The sequence below is a fragment of the Leopardus geoffroyi genome, chromosome C1, assembly GCF_018350155.1.
Source record: "Leopardus geoffroyi isolate Oge1 chromosome C1, O.geoffroyi_Oge1_pat1.0, whole genome shotgun sequence".
Taxonomy (NCBI): Eukaryota; Metazoa; Chordata; class Mammalia; order Carnivora; family Felidae; genus Leopardus; species Leopardus geoffroyi.
In genome coordinates, this window is record NC_059328.1 from 44673594 (window position 1) to 44697474 (window position 23881).

Consider the following 23881-nt stretch of genomic DNA (forward strand, 5'->3'; position numbering starts at 1 on the left):
AGATCAATGGAAATGAATTGAGATTTCACGAATAAAACCCATACATTTTGGTCAAATGATTCTTAACAAGGGTGACACTGTAATTTAGTTAATCTCTGACAAAGGCATAAAAGCATTCAATGGAGAAAGGTTAGCCTTTTCCACAAATGGTAGTCCACTGAATATACATAAGCAAAAGAATGAAACTAAACCCCCACGTCATACCACACATACAAATTAACTCAAAATGTAACATAGGAATCAATCTACGTGACCTTGGATTAGGCAATTATTTCTTAGATAGGACACCAAAAACACAATGTTAAAAGAAAAAATATATAAATGTTGGATTTTGAACTTCATCAAATTAAAAACTTTTGTGCATCAAAGGACATCATTAGGAAAGTGAAAAGACAATCACAGAATGGGAGAAAATAGTTGCAAATTTCGTATCTGATAACAGACTTTGATCTAAAAAGAGCTCTTACAACTAAAGAACAAAAAGACAAACACCTCAATAAAAAATGGGCAAACGAGGGGCCGTGGGTGGCTAGATCAGCTAAGCATCTGACTCTTGATATGGGCTCAGGTCATGATCTTCCAGTGGTGAGATCTGGTGAGACGGAGCCCCCTGTTGGGCTTCACGCTGAGTGTGGAGCTTGCTTGCGATTCTCCCCCCCCCCCCCCACTCCCCACCCCCGTCCTCCCCGCCGCCCCATCCCTCCCTCACTTGTGCGCACTCTCTCTCTCTCAAAATAAATAAACATTTGTTTTTAATTTCAAAAAATGGGCAACCAATTCGAATGGACATTTCTCCAAAGAAGATATACAAGTAGCAATGGCCATTAGTACATGAGAAGATGCTCAGTATCATTGGTCCTCAGGGATATGCAAATCAAACCCCAAAGATGCCACCTTCACATACATTAGAATGACTAAAAATAAAGAGAAAAATAAGAATCGGTGAGGATGTGGGTAAACCGGAACCCTCATACATTGCTGGTGGGATTACAAAATGGTGCAGCCACTTGGCAAGACAGTTTGGCACTTCCTCAGGTTACCGAGTTACCACAGGACACAGCAACTGTACTCTTCTCTATGTTTACAAGATATTCCCTAAAGAGAGGAAACATATGTCCACATAAAAACTTGTACGTGAACGTGCACAGCAGCATCGGTAATAGTCGAAAAGTAGTAAAAACCCAAATGTCGTCAAAACTGACGAATGAATAAATACGGTATATCCGTACAATGGAGAAACAGGGATAACCTTCAAAAACACTATTGTAAATAAAAGCCAGACATAAAAGGCCATATATCATATGATTCTGTTTATATAAATGTCTAGAATGGGCAAATTCACAGACAAAGAAAGTCGATTAGTGGTTGCCAGAGGATGGGAGGAGGGAGAAAGGGACAGTGGCTGTTAATGGCTATAAGTTTTCTTTTGGGGCGGGGGGGGGGTGGTGATTAAAATATTCTAAAATTAAAGAGTAGCGATGGTGGCACAACTCTGTGAAGGCATACTTTAAGAGGGCGAACTTTATGGTATGTGAATTGAATCTTAAGGCGGTTATTTTAAAAAGTTGATTAACAAAAATGAACTCAATAGTTGTGGTCACTAAACATGAGTGAGTATGTAAATATACCTAAGAATTTCAAAACACAAGGTTGTACCTAATGATCCGTAATAAAAATAATACATATGCCCATTTGACAGTTTTCAATCTGCAATTTTAGAAGTAACGTATTTGAGATTTAACAGGCAAAAAATCTCATCCTAAGCAGTTAACGTTCTTGACCTTGAAAGAAAAGAGAACTGGCACAGTATACATGAGGGCTAACGAACGATTCAGAGCAGCGTTACATTTACAGGAGGTTGCTGCCAATACGGAGAGAGGGAATCGCAAGAGAGGAGGAAATGGTGACACGAACCCAAATTCAGGTTGGTTTAATATTTTGAGTCATTGCTTTGAGTAGAGCCTGTCCTTGGCAAAAATTACCTATTGAGCAAGAGGACACATGCAAAAGCAGCTCAGAATTGTCCTATTGCAAAATAGCTCCCAACAGAAATGAGGTATTGGGCTTTTAATAGGAATTAAGGAATGCAATACATCATTTTCTCATCAGATGCCAAATCCAAACAACACCCAAGTAACCATGAATGATTACTGGTTCTAAATCAATTAGAAATACACTTATCAAAAGCTTTCTATGTTCCAGCCAAGGTGCTCAGCATTGGAGAGAGATAAAGACACAATTCTTGTCTTTAAAGAACAGGATAATGTGAATGTTGGGGGCCGGGGGATCCACTAGCCTCTGGGTGTTGTGCATGCATTTGTAGTGGGAATGAGTGTATGCACAGCCGAAGAAGTTTAAGGGAAACAGTAACCCAAGCAAAAGGTTACAGAGTGTTATTTCAAAACTAGTATTATTTTTCAAGCACATTAAGTAATAAAAACTCAGTTTTCAGCCTTTTGAGGCAATGCCTTTACTTACTACGATATTCCATCAATTTCATTTAAAATGTAAAAAAAAAAAACCTTAATTTTAAAAACTATTTTATAATATTGATGTAAATTTAGCATTTGTTAGAGATGCACAATTCTGTCATTCAGGCAACAGAGAAATGAGCTTGCAAACAATTCTTGAATGTCATTTTTAACCTGAAAATTTTCTATTAACGCTGAGTCTTGTGTGTTTAATCATCTAAGGAAAATAAATGAGTTAATGTTGTTAAATTACGGTTTCTGAATAGGCCAGAAGTACAATCAAAACAATTAATATTACTGGATATAATTTAGCCTGTTTCCTAAATAAATAATGTTACTTATGCCCATAAATACAGATAAAAATATAAACAAAGCCTCTGTAACTCCCCTAATACTTCACAGTGCTATAAACTAGCTGGGAATTCAAATAGTGGCGGTTGTAATTTCATCTATTGGCAAACTGTTCAGAGTGAGACTTACTATTTACTATTTACCTACTTAAAATGGCAACTTAATCCTTAGTACTAAGTATTTCCAACTTAGGGAGTTGGAAGTAAAGTTTTTCATGGAATTGACAAATGTTGTCAAGTGTATAGTGAAAACCTACCTACACAGTTTAGCAAAGATCTTTAGATTGAACAAGTAGGTTACTCTGACAAAAGTATTTTTCCTTTTATATTTACAGTTAGATATGTTAAAATATGTCACTGCCCATATCCAGAAACTTGCCTGTTTGAAAAGCGCAGCTGAACCAATGTCAATACAGGCAATACCTTACCTTACTGGCTGAGTATACAAAACAATATAATTTACTTTACTCTCGCAAATGAGCTTTAAAATATCATTGCATAAGCTTTTAAGTTAATCACAGAGTTATTGATTTAGAAAACTGCCTTTGAGTTTTAAAAAAGTCTTGAACTCAACAAGGATGTATTATTAAAATTTAAGCCTTCTTTGATCAAAGAAGCAAAACCTACTCAAGTAGGCACAGCCTGTCAGTTTACAGATAAGTTCCTATCTGTCCACTGACTCAACAAATACAGATAAAATTATTCAACTTAAAGGAGAGGAGATGGGCAACATTACATCAAGTATCTTTTAATAAAAATTCATATACTGAGCTATTTTATTAGCCAACAATGTACTCAGAAGAGAATCTACATTTCCGACCAATACAGAAAAATGAGGATGCCAAACTGATTTCTCTATGATTTTAAAAATAAATCTATTAACTCAAATAAACATATTGCAGGACACCTGGGTGGCTCAGCTGGGTGAGCATCTGACTTTGGCTCAGGTGATGATCCTGAGGTTCGTGAGTTCAGGCCCCGCGTCGGGCTCTGTGCTGACAGCTCAGAGCCTGGAGCCTGCTTCGGATTCTGTGTTTCCCTCACTCTCTGCCCCTCCCCTGCTCACATTCTGTCTCTATCTCAAAAAATAAACAAACTTAAAAAAAATGTTTTAAATAAACATATCGCATCCTGTATGTCAAGTACTTAAGGAAAAACGTGAAAACACGAACACTTGACTCCGTATCACGAATTTGTAACATTCACTAAATCTTGAGATTCTTAGTCTTTTGTATTAAATATTTTTCAAAGTAATTCAGAGACAGTGATGTACAGATCTGGTGTTCCTTCTATTATTTCGGACCAGAGAAAATGATTCCTAAAATACTGACTGCTTCCTGGAAAAAGAGAGATGACGGACAAGGGCAGGGAGTCCTCAAGCTACTAATACATTGTGTCTCGAGTCTGGTGGCAAATTATTTTTCTTGGAATTCATTTTCATTCTGTTATAAGCAGCAGAGAATTTTCTAACTTTTCTACTGACATTTCTTATGGCCCTTCTTTCACAACTCTTGGTGGGTATTCATGTATTTAGATGATCACAGAAATGAGGTTTTCGCGAGAAGTTGTCTTGTATAGCTGAAACTTGAACAACACAGGTTTGAACTGTGTGTGTCCCCTCATACACAGATTTCTTTGATAAATACAGTAAATACTGTCAATGCGTTTTCCTCATGATTTGAAATAACATGTTCTTCTCCCTAACTTACTTAATTGTAAGAATCTAATACATAACACGTATAGCATGCCAAATGTGTGTCAGTCAACTGTTCGAGTTACAGGAAAGGATTCTGATCAACAATAGGCTGTTAGTAGTGAAGTTACAGGGGAGTCAAAAGTTACAATGTGGATTTTCAACTGCGCAGGTGGTGTTTCCCAACCTTGTTTTCATGATCCCTCCTTCAGGGAGGTTTTTCCATACGTTCTTCCCAATCATCTCATCTCCGTTAATTAAATATTAAAGAGTAAGGCTGTGTTGGGGAGGGGTGAGATCTGGAGAAAACCACCAGAATACCTAAGATTTCTTTTCACCCCTCAAGAGCCAGTGTTGGTCCTTTTGGAGTGCTACTGGCCCTTTTGAGAGGCTGAGTCTCTTGGTTTTAAATACCACCTCTAAGCTGAGGCTCTCACATTTTAGCTCCGGTCCAGACAGACACCTTCCCCCGCCTCCACGCATCTATCCGATTTCCTCTCTGACACCTCTCCTCGGACGTTTAATAAGCGTCTTGAGCTAGTAAGCCCCCCAGACAGACTCTGGATCCTTCCCACTAGGTCGTGTCACCTTCCTGTTCAGAACCCTCAAGGCCTGCCATCCTCCTTCTGACAAAGAGGCATCAGCAGAGTTGCCTCTGAGGCCCTGGCGAGGACCTGCCCCCTCCTTCACCTCGGACTTCGTTTCCTGCTCTTCCCCTCTTTGCTAAGTTCCAGCCACGCTGGCCTTCCCGCTGCCCCGCAAGCGGGCCAGCCTTGCTCCCCGCCAGGGCCTCTGCGCGAGGCGTTCCTCCACTTGAGCGGAGGGGTCAGCAGGGTACGGTCCCCTCTCTCCTTCTGGATATGAGGCTGTATCGGAACACAGACCATCTTGCCGGTTTGTGTAGTCCGTGGCTGCCTTCGCACTGCGACAGCGAGCTGGGTAGCTACAACAGGGACTGCTTGGCCCGCAAAGCCTAAAACATTTACTGTCTGGCCCTTTACAGAATCTGACTCGGAGCGCTTTCCCCTCGGACGACCACACAGTTTGCTCCTCACCCACTGCAGGCCTTTGCTCAAGCGCGACCTTCTCAGCGAAGCTGTCCACAAATAACCTATTTTAAAAAGCGGGCCTGCCATACCCATCCCCAGCCCAGCGTGCTCTCCCCGCCGTCCCCTGCTTTCTTTTTCTCTGTGGCACTTCTCAGCTGCCATCCTGCTTGTTACCCTGTTTGCTGCCTGCCTCCCTGAACGTAGGATGTAAGCTCCACGGGGGGGGGGGGGGGGGGGGGGGGGACTTTTGTGTTGTCTGTTGCATTATGTGCAACGGTCCCCCGACACAGAGCAGGTGCTCGATACGTTTTGGTGAGTGGATCGATGTTAAGCACCAAGTGAATTAAATCCTTATGAAATGAAAGAGAAGGCGACGGGATTCCAGGCACAGAGAATTGTGTGTGAGGGTCTGCCACCAAAGGCAGAATGCAGCATAATTAAAGTGCTTTCCTCTGTTCCCAGAACATCAGACACTGAGGTACAGGAAGGTTTACCTACTCACAGGTTTGGCGTCCCAATTAGATGGTGTTACTCAATGACAGGAGCCACATCTTGTCTCCGTTCTACTTCCAGTGTCTGAACTTTTATCTGATATGTAAATCCCTTCTATACCCCCAGAAAAACCCCAGAGCCTCTGCTTAAATATGTCCAGTGACCAGGAGCTTACAACATTTTGAGATGGCTTGTTCCTTTTTTGCACAGATAAAAGTTCAACTGCCATCTCTCTTCATGAAATTTTGACGAATACCCACTGAACCACAGTCAGACGGGATACGTCACTTTTTGTGAACCTTTATTCCCTCGCTTGTGAAAAGGAGACGGCCACTTGTTTGCTTTTAATACAAAGGGTTTTGGTGAATACTCAGTAAGATAATATATGTGAAAGCGCTCTATACGCTCAAACATCACATAAACAGAAGTGAAGTGCTATTATGATGATCTAAACTGCTCCTAAAGGTTATTCTGCACAGATTTTTATTATAGGAACAAAATTCCACTGAAAGCACTTTTATGTTTCTCTTAGAAAGATACTTCATGCTCTCTCCAGCAATATGTTCTAATCCATCTTAATCCTTATAGCCAGAAAATAATTCACTAGGCTTAATCAAAAGGTTCAGCGTGAAGAAATGAGGATGAAGGGGCAGGGTGGGGGGGGGGATCAACGGGAAACAAAGCGAGGTGCTGTGTTTTTCACGTGTGGACAGAAGACAGAACTGACAGTCAAGAAATGAGTTTAAGTCCCGCAGTTAGCTGTGTGATTTTAGACCAGAGTGTCTTAACCTTAGCATCACTGACAGTTTTGGCTGGATAGTTCTTTGCTGAGGCGGGGGGCGGGGGGCTGTGCTGTGCACCGTGAGATGTTTAAGCAGCATCCCTGGCCTCTACCCATGAGGTGCGAGAAGCACCCCTTTAGTTGTGACACCCAAAAAATGTCTCCAGACACTGCCAAATATCTCCTGGGGCAAAACTGCCCCTAGCTGAGAACCACGTTCTTGCATAAGATTTGGTATCTTCATACTTCAGTTTCATCTCTAAAATGAAAATGCTTACCTATGGATCCAAGTTCTTTTCTGAAGCTCTAAAAATGCTAACATTTTGTAAAAGTCAGAAAAAGATGATTGAAAGTGCAGTCATACTAAGGAGGAAAAAATTATGTGATGGAAGAAGTTAATATTTTTGTTCAGTTTTCCTTACTGTCTTAACAGATCATGATAAAACTTCCTTGTGTATTTTTCAATCATAAAATCTTGAAAAAACAGAAAAGAGAACTGGGTTGTTTTAAAAAATGTCAGTATCCAAAGACTAAAAAGATACAAAGACTATTCTAGAAACTACATTAAAGGGACATACTGAATCCAATGCATATTCTTTGGTTCAATCCTGGGTTATTTTTAAAATGTCTATAGAGGCTATTTTTGGTATAAGTGGGGGGAATCTAAATATGAATTAAATGATGGAGAATATTAATATATCATTGTTAAATTCCTTTGCTAAGATAATGGTATTGTGCTTCTGTAGAAGAATGTCTTTGTCCTTAGGAGATTCATACTGAAGTATTTAAAAGTCGAGTGTCATGACGTTTACAACTTATTTTCAAAAGATTCAGAAAGAAAATGTGTGTGTGCGCACGCGCACGTGTGTGTATGTGTGTGTGCCTTTAGAGAGAGGAGAGAGAAAGCAAATGTGACAAAACGCTTGCCAATGTTGACTCAAAGTGAAGGGTACAAAAGGTGTACTATTGTTTCAACTTTTCCATAGGGTGGAAATTGTTCATGATGAAAACTTGGGAAAAATACATCTAGCATACCAATCAAATTACATCCACACTGGATTTGTAGTTGACCCCAGAACACGCACCTTTTCTAATGCTTTATTAAGCAGTCTTCCCCCGTACTCCCTACTCTGGCATATATCCTGGGACAGCTGGAAGCTCTGCTGGGGACAAGCTATTCTGAAAAAGCAACCCAATTGATTCTGACCTGGTGCTGGCCATCCCTACCCACCATTCATAACCACTGCAATAGGCTGTAAACTCCTTAAAAGCAGGAACTGTGTTTTAGCAATCAGAGAACAGACTAGAGCCAAAGGCATTCAATAAATATTTGTTCAGTGTTAAACAAATGGTTCCCATACTACTGTTCCTTTCCTCCTCCTTCTTCCTCTCTACACATCTTTTTTTTTTTTTTTTACATTGGGGTGACAAAAGAGGGATAAAAAATGAACACCTTAATAGCTTTACTTGAAAATAAACCCACTTAAATCAACAGTAACATCATTAATGATTATTATAGTGATAAGTGAAACAAAAGAATCTGAAACAAAAACTAACAATAAAAATCCGTTTCCTGTTTTAATTCTATGTAGCATGTTTTCTCTTTCTTCTCCAGAAACGATAATCTCTGCAAATAATCTTCTCCCTACTGAAGTAGAGCTCAATGAAGCCATGCAATAAAACCATAGAAAAACAGACTGGCAAACAGTCCTACCTAAGGCTAAAAAAAAGGCTTGCTTCTTCCAGCAGCCATCACGTTTTTTCCTGCGTTCAATATTTTTCTGTGCAAGCCATAGAAAAGTTTATAAAGCAAAGGGAGTGGTACTGCATACCAAAGTTGAAATTTAATGTGCTATTATGCACCAAAATGGTGCCCGTTTTAACGACGCTGGCAACAGTTCAAGAAAAGTTCCTTCCCACAAACTGTAAAACAAGATAAATCCCACAACAGAAATCTGTTACAGGACTCCCAAAATGTTTATGTTGCCTTCAAGCTATGGAGTAGGCTCTTTTAGGCAAGATTAGCTTTCAGATGCTATCTGATACTTGCAAATGAAGGAAAATGTGTTCCAGAATGGTGATGCAAACTACCTATTTTCCAGATCAGAATTTTTCACTTCATTTAGCACCTTCTATGTCAAGTGTTACCCTGAACGCTACAGGAAATACAGAAGATCAGACCCTGTCCTCAGAAGACTCACAATTCTGTCTGCATGACAAGTAAGTGAATAATTCCAACGGGAAAGATAAATGCTGTGGCAGGGGAATGTAAGGATCTCTATTCAAAGTCAAGGAGGGACTTTTAACCAGGAAAAACAGAACCATGAATGGGAGGAAAAATAACGGAAGGTATCAAGCCCGACTAGAAAACCAGTAGCAAACCTGATCAACAGTACATGTGGTATGTTAGCATTAGGATTGGCTGTACTGAAATAAGGAGGGCGTTCATTACTCTCCGTCAACGGCAAGCCTGTATGAAATCTACTTTGCAGAGAAAAGATGAAGTGCAGAGATCACAGAGGCAGTGCTGTGGACTAACTTCCATGGTCCAATATGACAAGAGGGGAAAAGGGGTAAGGAGGACACGCCAGGTAGGAGAAAAAGCACGCACACAGTCATTAAAAAAAAAAAAAACAACAAAAAACAAAAAAAAAAAACTAGCATATTTAAAGGCTGGTTTTTTCAAGTTATTCTCTAAGGGTTAATCAATATACACTGTTTTATTTCTGTACTCGTTAAGATGTTTAATCTAAGGCACATACTGTCCTGTTAGCATATTGATACCTTTCCAAGGTATCATTAAAAATGTTTAATTTCAAACCTACAAGTGTATAACACATCCCATTAATATTTATTTAAAAAAACTTTTTTTAATGTTTATTTTTTAGACAGAGAGAGAGACAGAGTATGAGTGGGCGAGGGGCAGAGAGAGAGGGGAGACACAGAATCCAAAGCAGCCTCCAGGCTCCGGAGCTGTCAGCACAGAGCCTGACATGCGGCTCCAACCCACGAACCGTGAGCTCATGACCTGAGCCAAAGTCGGATGCTAAACCGACTGAGCCACTCAGGCGCCCCCATCCCAGTTGATATTTATAATAAACACTGTATCTGATACGCAGAAAAAAAAAAGTTAAGGAAGAGATATGCATGTAAAGCAAATTAGGCGGTATACTGTGTCAAGACATTTGCATACTGATTATTGAGCTTATTTTTAAGTACCCAGTGCATGTGTGCAACTGTGGGTGGACCAAGGATATCACTAATCCTGGTCAGCTATACAGGGATGCTCAAGTGGACAGACACAGACCTTCACAAGTGACAGCACTTACTGAACCTTCCCTTCTTCAACCCTTACTACCTTTTATAAACATCAATAACCACGGACATTAAAAAACACTGAATGAGAAAGCAAGACAAATACTTGGAGGGGGGGAAAATGAATCAAATGTCAACTTTGCCCATTTGATGCAAACTAATACCTAACAAAGGAAATGGTGGTGATTAAAATACAGAGAGTTTACGAGGAAGGATATATTAAAGATGACCTACAGTCAAAGACTTCCTCATGTCAGAAAGACAGCGTGAAGAATACAAACTACACGCTGAGAGAGGCAGAAGGCTAGACTCCCTTCCTGACTTTGCTAATGATCCAGGGTCAAGGTCCTCATTCCTAAATTGGCAAGATTTAACACCACAAGATCCCCATGGTCCCTTCCAGCTCTGAACAAATCTTCCATTTTCACCCTTACATTTACCACTTTCAGGGGTTTTTTTCTCGGGGTAGGGAGAGGGGAAGACAAGAAACACTCTCAGTTCTTACAGATAATTTTTCTGTCTCATAAAGTGTATCTTGCTAAGCATTCTTGATATTTCTCTCCCACATTATAATCACTATGAACTAACTGGGTGAATCTCTGGTCATCCTGCACTGATCCTCATCTTTGATCCCCCTTAACAAATGCTTAGAATTCCTCTTTCACAGACATGGTTTATACTCAGCCATAAAAACCTCAAGAGTAATGAATAGCAAACAGGACCCACTTGTTACTCTGCACAGATGTAAGTGTATCTATACACATAACATGAACCAATTGTTTTTACGGCACACGTTGCACACGCGCGCGCACACACACACACACACACACACACACAGGCCTGGCGTGATTTCAACACTTACAGTACCAACTGCCCAATAGGTAACTGACATTTTCTCAAAAACAAGTATGATGTCGAAAGGATGAAACATAGGATGATCTGTGCTACTGTAACTCCCCAAAACACTTCAAACGAGGCAGATATGAAAAGTAAATCTTAAAAAATGAAAATTACTAATATTTTTAAAGTATTTTAGGAAAGACAGTCCACTCCGATGTAAAACTGACCACAAAAACCAAAATACTAATAATAAACTAAAGACTTCTTATGTTACTAATCCCAGACAAGTTTTCATTTACATAGTTACTGCTATTTCTACCATCCTAAGTCTTTCTAAAATCAACACTGCTCTAGCTTTAAAACAGCCTCTTTTGTATTATCCACAACCATAAGGAATGTTTAGCCTGAAATCAGACCAGTTTCTAGAGAAATTTCTCATTTCTGGTAAAAACGTATACCTTCATGATTTTAGAACAAAAAGTAACAGAATTTGAAGGAAATAATTAGCACCATTCTTAGAAGAGGTCCTAGTTGAGAGAAACATCAACTACTAATATTAAACATCCAACAAGTAAATAAATACAAATTCTGTACATTCCATGGTGCTAAAGACGTATCACTTGAGAAAAATACCACTTGATTTCCTGGCAATGGATCCCACTATAAATCAAATTACCACAAAAAATCCTTGAGGCACTATTTAAATGCTTTTGATAGATGTAAGCTCTTTCATATTCAACCCCCGGTTCTTCAAAGCCTCTAGTTTCTGAATTAGAACATCATGATGTATTCCACTTAGAGCACAAGAAATCTACCAGACTTCAAACTATCACAGAGAGGACACTATGTGTCACTGGTTCACCATTGTATTCCCAACACTTAGCTCAGTGCCTAGCACACCATCACTGCTCAATAAAAACCTACGGAATCAAGGGCTGTTTTGTTAAATGGGCTATTTACTGTTCCGTTGCTCTAACAACTTTCAGCTGAATGTCTGTTTTTCTCACTAGAATGTGAACTGTATCATTATTTCAGACGTATCTAGAGTTTTTATTCTGAGAACTCTTTAATTATCTTCCATTTAATAAGAATACCAGAAACAGCCATCCCACCCTCTTAAAATTGTGCAAAAAGACATGAGAGAGTACTGTCCATTAAAACATATAAGTGACAGAAAAAGTCGAGGGAGTGGAATGCTTCTTGGAAATAATGGATGAGATTGGTTTGGAGCCTACTAAGAGCCCAATGATCATGAGTAAAACTGCTTTAGGTCACAGGAAACAGGTGACAAGGGAAGGCTGTGTTGGCTAGACACGCATCTCTATTCCATACCTTTGGCAAAGCAAAACAAACAAAAACCCCTCTGCTCTAAAGACAGCTGGTTTCAAAATACAGTTGCAGACCTTTGAGGGTCTTTAAATGCTGGCAGATAATCTAAAGGCCAATTAAAACATACTGGAGTCATCCAAAAGAATATCCTAAAACCAATCAACAAGGCAAAATGCTGAGATACTTGATGGCAGGGGAGAGCATGCAAAAAAAAAAAAAAAAAAAAAAAAAAAAAGAAGAAGAAAAAGAAAAAAAAGAAAAAAACCCCACTGAACAGAAACTCTATTAAAGCTTAATCTCTGACTCAAATTTGGAAAGTCCTACTGAATCACATCTTCCAAGCCATGGTTTTCTTAGAACTAAAAATAATTGGAAACTAATAAGTAGATAATCAAATATGAATTCTAGGTTAAAAGAAAATTGTTCCCAGTGATATGCTAGGAAATAGTAATCTTTTTTTTTCTACATTTTAATTAGATAAAACACAAATGAAACAATAGCACAATTATAAAATAATTTTGGGGTCTAGGCAAAATTTTCCTAAGACTCACAAAATAATCTTTTTTTTTTTTAAAGCTATTTCCATTTTAATAAACACCATAGTTTGGTTGGTCTTTTTAAATAAAGTTTATATACGTTTTTAAAGCTCATTAAAAATTCATTTTGTAAAAGTTTATTTATTTTGAGAGAGAGGAGAGGGGGAGGGGCAGAGAGAGAGAGAGAGAGAGAGAGAGAGAGAATCCCAAGCAGGCTCTGTCAGTACAGAGCCCGAAGTGGGGCTCAATCTCATGAACCATGAGATCATAACCTGAGCTGAAATGAAAAGTTGGAATCTTAACTGAGTCACTCAGGAGCCCCCTAAAATTTTTTTTAATTGAGAAATATAGTAATCCATTAGCCCAAATAATAGTATTAATACTTTGGCACCAGCTTACTTTAAACATTAAGCGTATATATTTACATACACTGTTATCTGAGAGGCCTCTTCGCTTTTAATTTCTCAAAGAAGTCAATGAATGAAAAAAATTAACTGCAGATCTAGTCCAAGATCACACTATTTTACAGATGAGAAAATGAAGACTTGGGGGCAAACTGACTTGCCCAATGGAAGAGTTAGCAAGCAACAGAACCCTGAACAAAAGGTACCATCTCCCAAACCACAGGTTCAATCCTCTTTCCAGTTATCATTTCACTTTTTATTTCATTTAAAATTTTCTTTCCATTCATTCGTCACTCTATCCAATCAAATATTGTGAGCTGGGGTGCCAGAGACAGAGAGATAAAACGAGACCTGTTCCTCAAGCCTAGTGGAAAAACAGATACATGCAAGGTAAACATAACTTTTTTAACTAAAATATGACCACCACTTTACTTTTACCTTAAAGAGATATGGCACTGGAGCTAACAAGAATGAATTGGTGTTAGGCAGATGGAGACTGGAGATTAGGAGAGTGAGTGGGCCAAGAGATGGCCCCTGGACTGCAAGGGAGAACACAAAACTGGAAGTCAGGAGATAGGAACAGATGGGTAAGAATGGAGACCTTGAAAGAAAAGAAGTTTGCATTTGGATTTTGCCTAGAGAAGATGAGGAAGCACCAAACATTTTTGAGCAAGGTTATCCTGGGATTAAAATTTGCATTCTAGAGAGATCATTCTGGTGCCAGCGAGTGGCAGAGAGAAAAGGTAAGAAAGGAATAGAACACAGAGCAGTAACAGTGGGGATAGACAGAAGAGGCAGGAGAGATATTCAGAGAATTAATAGGCTATACAATAAGAAAAGAAAAGAAAGAGTCCCAGAATAAATTAAATAATTGCTAGATGATGTTGCCATTTGCAGTGTGGAATGCCTTGAAAATTTCTAGGATCTGTAATAGATTTTAAATCGTTACCAAAATGCTTCACTCTAGATTTCCAGCTACAGGTTTCAGAAAGCATTTCAGTTTTCCACCAAAATTGACAATGTAGAGATGAGAAATGAGAAGGGGGGGGGGGGAAATGCTGACCTGTTTTTGAAAAGCTGGATTCTTAAAAGCACACAAAGCAGAAACTGGAAAGTCTTGACAACAGAATATCTAACCAATAAGTCTTTCTGAAAAAGATTTCAATTTCAGAAACCATTTGGAAACTTATGATAAAGAATGCACTGGGGCACCTGGGTGGCTCGGTCGGTTAAACAACTGACTTAGGCTCAGGTCATGAGCTCGTGGTTCGTGAGTTCGAGCCCCACGCTGGGCTCTGTGCTGACAGCTCAGAGCCTGGAGCCTGCTTCAGATTCTGGGTCTCCCTCTCCCTCTGCCCTCCCCTCCTTGTACTCTGTCTCTCTCTCTCTCTCTCAAAAATAAACATTAAAAAAACATTTTAAAAAAAAGCACCATGCCTTTTACTCAGTTTTTTTGGTTTTTTTTTTAGCAAAATATTTCTTTTTTTTTTTTTTTTTAATTTTTTTTTTTTCAACGTTTATTTATTTTGGGACAGAGAGAGACAGAGCATGAACGGGGGAGGGGCAGAGAGAGAGGGAGACACAGAATCGGAAACAGGCTCCAGGCTCTGAGCCATCAGCCCAGAGCCCGACGCGGGGCTCGAACTCACGGACCGCGAGATCGTGACCTGGCTGAAGTCGGACGCTTAACCGACTGCGCCACCCAGGCGCCCCTAGCAAAATATTTCTAACACAAACACCTTAAACTTAAGTGAAAGCATATCAAATAGTGTCAACTGAATTTTATAACACAAATAACTGGCTGTGATACCACAGAAAAGCAAACCAGGGTCTGAACAAGGAAGCTCCTCTTTAGAAGTGAGAAGACTTGGGTGGGCACCTAAGAGGTTATTTATCTGTTAATATTTATCTGTAAGAGGAAAATCAAATCTTCAACGCAGTCCTACAAAAAGATTCCACAGAACTCTGCATCACGGCTGAAGCATTTCAATTTCTGGAAAGATTACCAGAATAATATTTCCACTTAATTGTGTTAGCTCTTCTCTTCAGAACAAACAAAAATAAACCAAATGTACAGCTATATGTTCTATTAACCGGCTTAAAGTTAACAGCTAACACCAAGTAGATTCCACGTCCCTTACACACACACACACACACACACACACACACACACACACACACAATGTGAGCCGATGGTGGAAGCCAGGTTTCCCATTGCTGGATAGAGAAGTGAACTCACAAACATACCATAAAAACAAAAAGGCTACAAAACGCTTTGCCAAAAACTCACCATAGAGATGATCAACACTAAACAATAAATAATGCCTCCTACTGCTAATATGCTAATTAACAAGTAATTTTCATAAATCCAACTGAGTAAAAAATGTTCCAATACTAAGCAATAAAAATTCTTATGATACTAATGAGAATGAGAATTACTAACTTAAAAAAGAAACTAAAACACCCTAGGAGGAAGGTGAGAGAAAACATTTATTCTTTTAAAAACGAAGCACAACTTTCTTAGCAGGGCCTTAGCAGTCCAGAGCCCTTCCATTGAAATGCCCCATATGTCTGAATTTCCAAGGCACCCGAAGCTTACTTCCTCATGCGCCCAACTTTCTTCTCCTTTCCTTCTCTTGGTTAAAAACTAAAACCTTGCTAAACTGTACTCCACATTCCTGACCCATTTTTTTTTAAGTTTATTTATTTCTTTTGAGAGCAAGAGTGCATGGGGCAGGGGCTGGGGGAGAGAGAGACAGAGAGAGAGAGAGAGAGAGACTGAGAGAGAGAGACACAGAGAGAGAATACCAAGCAGGCCCTGTGTCCAGCACGGAGCTCAATCTCATGACCCTGGGATCATGACCTGAGCTGAAATCAAGAGTCAGACACTCAACTGACTAAGTCACCCAGGTGCCCCTTCCTCACTCTTTTAATGTTTATTTATTTATTTAGAAAGAAAAAGAGAGCACACATGTTCTCCAGCATGCGCAAGCAGGGGAGGGGCAGAGAGAAAGAAAGTATCCCAAGCAGGCTCTGCGCTTAAAAAATTGAGCCACCGACACTGGGTGTTGTATGGAAACCAATTTGACAATAAATTTCATATATTGAAAAAAAAAAACAAACAAACAAAACTGAGCCACCGAGGTGCCCCAGCGACCCTTCCTAAACGGCATACTGGAACCTTTTCTTGAGTGCAATATCACTAAGACCAGCCATCCTCTGGGGTCACGAAGCACACAAAGCTGTTTTATTTGGCCCTGTACACACGGGCCGGCCTGCTTTGGTTGGGCCCACTTTTCAACTTTTCCTGTCCCCTCCTGTACCACTGAACTGCTACCTGTCACTTCTCGCTACTATCAAATATGGTTCCCTCTAAATGCTCATCGCCTCGTGTTGGGACTGCAACAAAACCTCTTCCAATTTGCTAGGACGTGGAAAAACAGCATTTGCATGAACTATGTTTTTTTAAAAAAAGTTACAACAGTAAATGAGTGAAACGCATGTAGTGAACGCACTGAATGTGGGGGGATGTTTTGCAATGGCTCAATTTTACGTATTTACGTGTCTACTTACTTCTCTCCGGGTCCAAATGTGAAAATTTCCTGGACAACTGAACTCCAGATATAAATAGTATTATTGGACTAAATCTTTCCAACTATAGTTCTTATCAGAAGTGAAAACTTTTCCTCTTCATACTCTGATTCAAACAAAATCAATGTTATATGGTACCTGGCAGTAAGTACAGAAGTATGTAGTACGCTGATGTCTGCTATTTTTTTTTTTTTTTCAACGTTTATTTATTTTTGGGACAGAGAGAGACAGAGCATGAACGGGGGAGGGGCAGAGAGAGAGGGAGACACAGAATCGGAAACAGGCTCCAGGCTCTGAGCCATCAGCCCAGAGCCCGACGCGGGGCTCGAACTCACGGACCGCGAGATCGTGACCTGGCTGAAGTCGGACGCTTAACCGACTGCGCCACCCAGGCGCCCCTGATGTCTGCTATTTAAGTTGTATTAAAGTTGAAATCCTTGCTTCAAATTGTTAAAACTGAAACATTTACTTTTCTAACATCGCGACTGGTTTCCAATTTTAAGCTAACGGCACCATTATGCTGTATAAAACTGTCACTACCTACTATGATTCTGCTAGAACTGCACTCACCAACACACCAAAGGTGCTTCCTTTGTGCCAAATTACACTCGTTCTAACAGCATATGGCCAGGTAATTATAAGGTGAGAAGCCAACTGTTAGATGAACTCATAGGCCTAATTCCCAAAGGAGATTCGTATACTAGATTATAAAGAAATACTTATTTCAAAAATTAGGCTATGCTAATTAACCTTGCAGATTCCCTATTTTTATGTCATCACTTTCAACCAATTTTTTGGAATTAGTTTACTTCTTAGTTTAAAATCTGTATATGGATTCTTATTTTTCCTTTTTTTTTTTAATTTACCAAATCATATTTGATATTTACCCACACTCAAATGTAGTAGGATTGTTTTATTTGAGGAATATGAATTTTAAAATAAATAAGCACTGATGATACTAAAATCTTAATTCACTTAGAACTATCACATACTATCAAAGGAAAAAAGAGAGGCAGAAATGAAGTAAGTTAAAGAACTACAAATTAATGTGATTTAGATATACTGGAACAGGACCAACTGTGGGGCTTTAATTAAAAGAAAGAAAGAAAGAAAGAAATCTTGCAAATACTTTTCACAAAATACCCCCAGAAGTTAGGTCCACATTAAAAAAGGAACAAAAGGGGCGCCTGGGTGGCGCAGTCGGTTAAGTGTCCGACTTCAGCCAGGTCACGATCTCGCGGTCCGTGAGTTCGAGCCCCGCGTCGGGCTCTGGGCTGATGGCTCAGAGCCTGGAGCCTGTTTCCGATTCTGTGTCTCCCTCTCTCTCTGCCCCTCCCCCGTTCATGTTCTGTCTCTCTCTGTCCCAAAAATAAATAAACGTTGAAAAAAAAAAATTAAAAAAAAAAAAATAATAAAATAAAAAAGGAACAAAATAAGAATTTCCCAATATTTGTCAGATCACAGTATTAAATGTCACTTCTGGGAATATTATCACAGAACTAGACAGTGAACAAAGGTATTTCTTGCTGTTAGCTGATATCTCCTTACAAAAAAAAATATTCCATTTTCAGTATTTTCTAAAAAATAAGACAATAATTAATAGAGGACGTATCGCAATTGTTCAATTGTCTCAAATGCCCACAACAGCACCTGGTTGATTCCTACTGATCCCATGGACCAGATCAAGGATCACAATGCTTAAGAGAGAGATTCTCCCAGCTCTGGGAAGGAGGGAACCGGAGGGCATGCCCTTAGCAGTGGCCATCAGAGTAAGAAACAGGAAAAAATTCTGAGTGGGGGGTGATAAACATCTGGATAAGTTACTTAGGGCAGATGTGAGATTCCATTTTCCTAAATAATAGAACAAACTCGGGGCGCCTGGGTGGTGCAGTTGGTTAAGCGTCCGACTTCAGCCAGGTCACGATCTCGCGGTCCGTGAATTCGAGCCCCGCGTCGGGCTCTGGGCTGATGGCTCAGAGCCTGGAGCCTGTTTCCGATTCTGTGTCTCCCTCTCTCTCTGCCCTTCCCCCGTTCATGCTCTGTCTCTCTCTGTCCCAAAAATAAATAAACGTTGAAAAAAAAATTAAAAAAAAAAAAAAATAGAACAAACTCTTATCTGCCTTCGACAGGTTTTGAAGTAATGCTATTCAGCATCAAAACTGGGTAGTTTCTCAAAGTCCCTTCCAGACACTGAGCCCATGAATTACATGTACCCAACAATACTCGTAGTGACCAAATACAACATGTGTGAAGCAACACCTTTACTTAATTGGAGGATACGGCAAAGGCGGCTTTCTGAGCAGTTTTATGTGTTCTGCTACATATCTGGGTGGGTTTTTTTTTTTTTTTTTTTTTTTTTTGCCCCCTGTTAGCTATCTGGGTGTTTTTTATCTGCATTCTTCTTGCTTCTCCTGAACCAGAAGTTAACTGCTTTTATTTTCCAAAATTTAATTTTTAAACCAAACCCTAATTACGGCATGAGCCCAAATTACTAAACTGATTTCCCTAACTAACTACATGACCTTGGGAAGTCGCTTCTTGTAAAATGAGAGGCTTGCACTGAGAGCCACTAGAATGTAACCTTCACCTTCACTATCTACTCCCACGCGCCCCCCCCCCCCCAGGGGACACTGAAGGCACTGAATGTTTACTGCCTGTTTCCAAACTACAAAAACAAATGTAATCCTTTTTTTCTTTTTTAACGTTTAAAACGGAAATTTCCTGTGCACCAAAAATAACTTTACAGAATTTAAAATAAGGTACTCATTTTTTAAGAAACAGAACAGGTAGGTTCTGTAAGAGCTGATGAATGTCAGCCAGTTTGTTACACTTCCCTTGTCTTCCTCCCCATTAAGCCACTGCTGCAGCCTGACCCTTCTTCATCTGAAAGGAAGGCAGTGGGAGTGAGACAGTGCACGGGCCATGCAGTGAGAAGGCCTGAGTTCTAGATCCGTTTCTTCCATGAACTGGTTCTGTGAGGACAAGTCACTTCCCCTTTGGGCCCCGCCAGGCTGTTTGTTTAAACAAAAGAGCTGAACAAATTCTTAATTTCTGAAGTCTTCCACCTTAAAGATCTATGATCCTTTCATTCCACCCATTATTCTACTCCTAATGCCTTGATTCAGTGCTTGCCATCATTCCTAGCCTAGTTCCCCAGCCTCAAAATCGTCTTTTTCCCTCTTAATTTTTCTTTCTTATGCTAAAATGAAGCCGATCCTAAAACCATGAGGAGAGCAGAGTAAAAAAAGCACACTGTCTTTGAAGCCCTAAGAGCACCAGGTTCAAGAGACTGCCACGAACTAATCGTCTCTCTCAAACAGTGATGTTATTAACGACCTCACTGAGGACTAAAAGAACGTATAGTAAAGCGTCTACTACAGTGCCTGACCTGCTGGAGATGCTCAACAACAATCAGCATCCTTCCCAGGATCAAACGCCTCAGTTTCCTACTGTCTACAGCAAGGATGACCACCCAGCTAGCTGCACAGGTGACAGGCAGAAGATTTGTAAAACTAGAAGCAGAAATTGGGTTAAACGTTCTCACCAGGCTCCCGTGTGCCTGCAAAGTGTCTGCTCGTAGCCCGCCAATATGCTTCTGGGTAAAGCAGCCTCAGCCAGGAGCCCCTCCTGAACTCTCCAAATCAAATGGTGCGGCCTCCCCAGGCCAAAAATCCCCGGGGTCAAGAGGAAATGAAAACTTGACACAATTCTTCGAAAAGATAAAGATTCCCTGGATTTTACTTAAAATCAAACTCCTCTGCCCGTCATTCATGTGAAAAGATGCCAGTCCCATTTCTTTGCACTTAAATCTACGGACGGTACAGCTGATGGTGAAGTACCACCAAGCATCGTTTAATTTGATTTTTCAATTTCAGACAATTACAAGGTGTGACAAAAGAAACAAAGAATAAGATTTCTCACAAAATGAGGATACAATGAACATCATAGTTATACAAATACTTGCAGAAAAAGCAACGGGCCTTCTCCTTGATTGCAAAACTGGGTCAAAACTGGAATGAGCAAGTAGGGGACTGATGGGGACTTGCAAAGAGAAGCTCATTTCTTAAAGTGACTTAAGTACACTTACTTAATAATGTGGGATTATTTCCCCAAATCAGGAATAATAACAATCTTCACTTTCACACACTAGTCAATCACATAACCGAGTTACAGGCTAATTAAGGGCGACCAATCACGTGTGTGGAAGTCTGGGAACCTAAGAAATCTTATGAAGAAACCGGTTTTTCTGAAGTGCCACCTTCTCCCCCCAAGTGACTTCAGCCCGAGCAACCGCTGCAAAAGCATGTAATTAAAAGGATATAACATAATTTAGGGAAAATGCTTTCAGAAGGCTTAGCTTCATTAAGAATCATGCAAATTCAAGTCTCTATTTTAAAAACACAAGCCCACTAATCTGAGATCTGTGAGATCTGCGCACTTCTGGGATTGGGCCAAGCTGCTCCCTACCTGACCCCCGAAATGCACTATTCAATGAATCTGACCAAAATTCTTCAGGTGAGCTGCCATTTTCCTGCACAGCAATTATTTCACAAGCACTGGTGCTTCTGGCTGATCTCTTTTAAAATTGCAGTTAAAGTCGGTTTTCTTCCCCATGGTCTTTGCTCACATCCCCATCCAAACAGGCCTGATTTTCTCCACCCAGACTTGAGATCTGCGATCAGAGCCATTCGCTTAGATGGAACCCTTTCTCCTTAACAGATGCCTCCACTCCTCCCATTTCTGTCCCACCGTGTCCCCTGTCCCTCTGCACAGCACCCTCAGTATGACTGCAATCCCTTTTCCCCTCTACTTTTCCCTCATTCCTGACCTTGCCTGTGACCAGTACTTTCCTTGCCCAGACCTGGTCCCAGCTTCATCCTTCAATTCCAGGCCTCTTCAGCTTTGAATCCCAACCTGGCCTCTTGGCTTCTAACCTCCTCAGTCCAATCCCCACCTGGCCTTATTAACGTCAGTCCCCCCAACCCAGACCTTATTGCACGTAGCCCCCTCCCCCGCCTGCCTTATATCAATACCTCTCCTCCCTGGTCCCTACCAGCCCCTCTTCATTTTTTAGACCCTGTCCAATCTCCCCTCTTTCCGGCCCTTGGCTAAAACCCCAACCCCATTCCTAACCCCAGCAGTCCTCCTCTGACCCTAGCAAAGGCCACTACTCTGGCTGGCCCATCCCACTTTTTCTCAGACCCTGAACCTGGTGCCTCCCCTACTCCTTCGCTAAAAGCCGGTGCCACGAAATCGCCGCCCCCAGCCCGGCCTACAAGTATCCCATTTCTGACCCCTAACACACGCGCCCTCCCCATCACACACTCCAGGCTAGCGCGTCGATCCTCCCGCATCGCAGATGCACGCCTTGGACCCTCCTTCCCATCCCCGGCCGGCCGGCCGGCCCTGCGGCGTGCAGAGCCCGAAGCCCACGAGACCCCCTCCCCACCCTGCCGCGCAGCCCTGCCCCGCGTCCCTTAAGGCCCATTCAGCCCCTCCCGGAGGGGTCCCTCTCCCCACTTGACCCCGGCCCGGTGACCTCCGCCCCCGCCGGGCCCGGGACTCCATTCTCTCCGTTTCCGAGCCAACCCCCGCCCCAAACGCCCTCCGCACTCCCAGCCCAGTGGGGTGTGTCCCCCGTGCCCGCGGAACTCCAGCCGCTGGCCTCTCCCGCGGGGTCACGGTCGCCCTCCTCACCTCGGCGTCCACCACCTCGTGGTAGGCGGGCGGGGGGTCGAAGCCGCCGCCACCCCCGGTGCTCCCGCCGCGGGAGGGGCCGCCGCCGCCGTCGCCGCCGCCGTCGCCCCGCGAGCCGCCGCCGGGCCCGGGGCTGGGGCCGCCGCCGCTGTCCATGGGCTCGTAGCCGCCGTAGTCGAGGCCCGGCCGCTCGTTGGTGAGCAGCGCCACGGCCTCGTTGATGTCGTTCTTGGCCAGGCGCAGGGCCTTGCGGATGGTGGCGGGGTCCGAGAAGCCCATGCACAGCAGCGTGGTCATGTGCTGCTCCTCCTCCGATTCCATGGCTCGGGCCTCCGAGCCGCGCCGGCCGGCGAGCGGCGAAGCTGCGGCTCCCCGGCCTGGCGGGCCGCGCGGCGCTGCTTCCGCGCCGCTCCCGCGCCCGAGCGGGCCCCTGCGCTGCCGGCCTGCGCGCTCCGCTGCCGCCCGGCCAGGCTGGGCGCGGGCGTGGACGCCGGGAGCCGAGCGAGGGCGGTGGGGCGCTCAGGCGCGGCGGCGGCCCGGCCCAGCCCTGCGCGCCGCCATGTTGGCCTCCTCCTCCGCCTGCGCCTCCGCCTCCGCCTCCTCCGGCCCGCGGGGCCGCGCCTCCGCTCCCGGAAGCGGCCCGGGCCGCCCCAGGTTCGCCGAGGACGGGCGCGGGTGTTGGGGGGGGGGGGGAGGGGGGGCTTTTTTTTTTTTTTTTAATTTAGACAGCAAAAGGAGGGGCCGCGCCGCGGAGCGTCTCTGGGGTGAAAGGGCCGCGCAGACACCCGGGCGCAGGCGAGGGAGGGTCCTTGGCCGTCGCCACCGCCCGCCTATTTCTCCGGCAACAGGTTCCCGCGGGAGCGGGACGGGTGGAGGCGACGTGCCCTTCGCTGCGCGGAACGTCCCCGAAGTCCCCCGAGCCGTCCGTGCGGCCCAGCCCCGACGGCGGTCCCCTCGCACCCCGAAGCTGCTCAGAGCCCCCGCTGGACTCCTCTCCCGGCCTCGCTCGCCCCCGCGCGCCCGAGACGCACCCCATCCCGGGTGGGATTCATTCGGCCGCGGCTGCACTTCGCCGCCAGCCCGGCCTGAAACGCGCGCCGCAGTCCCAAAAGAAATTCGCCCCAAACCACCGAAATTGGCCCGCCGCGCTGCCTGAAATACACCCCAACGCCCACCTCAATTCATGCCCACACCGGGCACATCGGTCCACCGGGGCCGAAAATCACCCCCACGCAACCCGACCCAGATCCCTCCGGCTCTCCCTGAAACTACCCCAACCTTGCTGAAATGGATTCCCAGCCCTCGCTGAAGGTTCCTATCGTCACTGGCCACC

At 42.9% G+C, this 23881-nt stretch overlaps 1 protein-coding gene across 3 annotated transcripts in view; it reads right to left on the reverse strand.

Annotated features, from left to right (window-relative positions):
- Positions 1-23122, reverse strand: part of USP24 (ubiquitin specific peptidase 24) — a 141259-nt gene extending 118137 nt beyond the window's left edge. For 2 of the 3 annotated variants that reach the window (XM_045477531.1, XM_045477532.1), the window contains exon 1: positions 22549-22985. In XM_045477531.1, coding sequence (XP_045333487.1) covers positions 22549-22869 — 321 coding nt within the window. In that variant the 5' untranslated portion in view covers positions 22870-22985. Of the gene's footprint in view, positions 1-22548 lie in introns of all 3 variants that reach the window. The other variant, XM_045477530.1, reaches the window with a different exon arrangement.
- Between the last annotated feature and the right edge of the window lie 759 nt (positions 23123-23881).